The sequence below is a fragment of the Blastocystis sp. subtype 4 genome (assembly GCF_000743755.1).
Source record: "Blastocystis sp. subtype 4 strain WR1 chromosome Unknown seqid_1071, whole genome shotgun sequence".
NCBI lineage: Eukaryota > Bigyra > Opalinata > Blastocystidae > Blastocystis > Blastocystis sp. subtype 4.
Genome location: NW_014568476.1, coordinates 1 through 1,531, shown reverse-complemented (window position 1 = coordinate 1,531; position 1,531 = coordinate 1). Strand labels below are relative to the sequence as shown.

Sequence of the window (1,531 nt, the reverse complement as noted above, 5' to 3'; positions counted from 1 at the left end):
TTCAATCCATTTGATACATCTACTGGTTCTCTTCCTTTCACACCACTTGCCTGAATTTCATCAAATCCCAATATTCGACTCAAATCAGGTGCTTGTTGAAACACTAGATCATAAGCAGGACCAGAAGGATGTGGATATCCATATTCTGTGAATGTGAGATATGAACCAAACATCTCTTCTCATAATATCTCTAGAAATCCAGTTCAACTTTGTTTTTTATTCCGACTAAGTACAGAATTAACTAATTGAGTTAGAGAAACACAGTTGCGAATTCTTCTAATAGAACACAACTCCAATGCGGAAGCACAAGTCTGCTTTTATTATATGATTACTGTTCGTTCATTCTAATAGAATTCAAAAGACTGTATTCTTAACTTTCATACAACTGGTTCTTTTCCAAATGGATTGAGTTTGGTTATTAACCATTCTTTGTATGTGCATATTAGTTATATCACTTATAGCAATAATTGCTTCTTCTCTTGATTATTCTTCCAATCAGGTTTATACAAAAATAACCAAAAAGACCAGATCCTTTTCAAGTGAACAGTCATTCAGGATTTATTCTGGTTCAACAGTCGTTTATACTTCTTCATTTGCGGCTAGTGGTGAAAGAGAGATTGAAGTGTGCTTGTCAGCTTCCACAAATCATCAGTATACTCTAGAAATGCTCGATAGTTATGGTGATTCATGGGCTGATGGTGCTTGGATCAAATTCGAGAGTATTAATGGAAATGTGATGTACAAGACAATGATGACTGAAGGAAGAACTCAGACAGAGCCTTTGTCTTTGTATTCTCCTATCAACAAGAATCAACCTTGGAAATACACTAATAACCCCTTTGGAAACTGGAAAGAGTACAGCTTTGAAGATAGTACTTGGACTGATTATATGGCAGGTGGAGAAGCAGTAGTTGGACAAGGAATTCAATACTTCCGTAGACAGTTCACTGGAGTTGACAATATGGCCGCTTTTGAGTTGCAACTGAACTATCAATTTGGTGTTGTGGCTTACATTAATGGTGCTGAAGTGTATCGAGACAACATGCCTGATGGTGAACCAACGAGTAGTACTGTGGCTACAGGAAGCTATTCATCCTATGACTATCATGGAATCATTCGCAGTGCTAATGAGGTGACTGTGTCAAGTATTCTGGCTGTTGAAGTCCATCCCGTGGATCTTTCAATCTCTGGACAAATTCAGTTTGATGGATTCATCTCACTCATGGCTGGTTTGAGTTCTTCAAACAATTGTTTCGTTGTTCCAAATGAAGTCACAGCTACATCAACTGGATTTGAGAATCCGAATTATGCTGTAGCGTTTTCGAGACACTCGAGCTTATCTTTCTGATCCTCCTGGTTCACTCACTTTCGAGATATCTAGATCTATTCCTTATATCAACTCTTTTCGTTTATGGCCTTATACGCAGCCGACAAATGGACCAAGTAGTTTTTCGATTGAGTGCAACATCCACATCATCTGATTGGAATACTATTATACTCATTTCTGGACAAGTTTACGAATCAAGTACAT

The 1,531-nt window shown here is 37.7% G+C and overlaps 1 protein-coding gene across 1 annotated transcript; it reads left to right on the top strand.

The window, feature by feature from the left end:
* Nucleotides 1–889: 889 nt before the first annotated feature.
* On the top strand, nucleotides 890–1,348 carry JH06_5871 (hypothetical protein; the record flags this gene model as incomplete). The annotated part of the gene is made up of 1 exon (XM_014669149.1): nucleotides 890–1,348. The coding sequence occupies one exon, from the start codon at nucleotides 890–892 to the stop codon at nucleotides 1,346–1,348; it is 459 nt and encodes a 152-aa protein (XP_014524635.1).
* Between the last annotated feature and the right edge of the window lie 183 nt (nucleotides 1,349–1,531).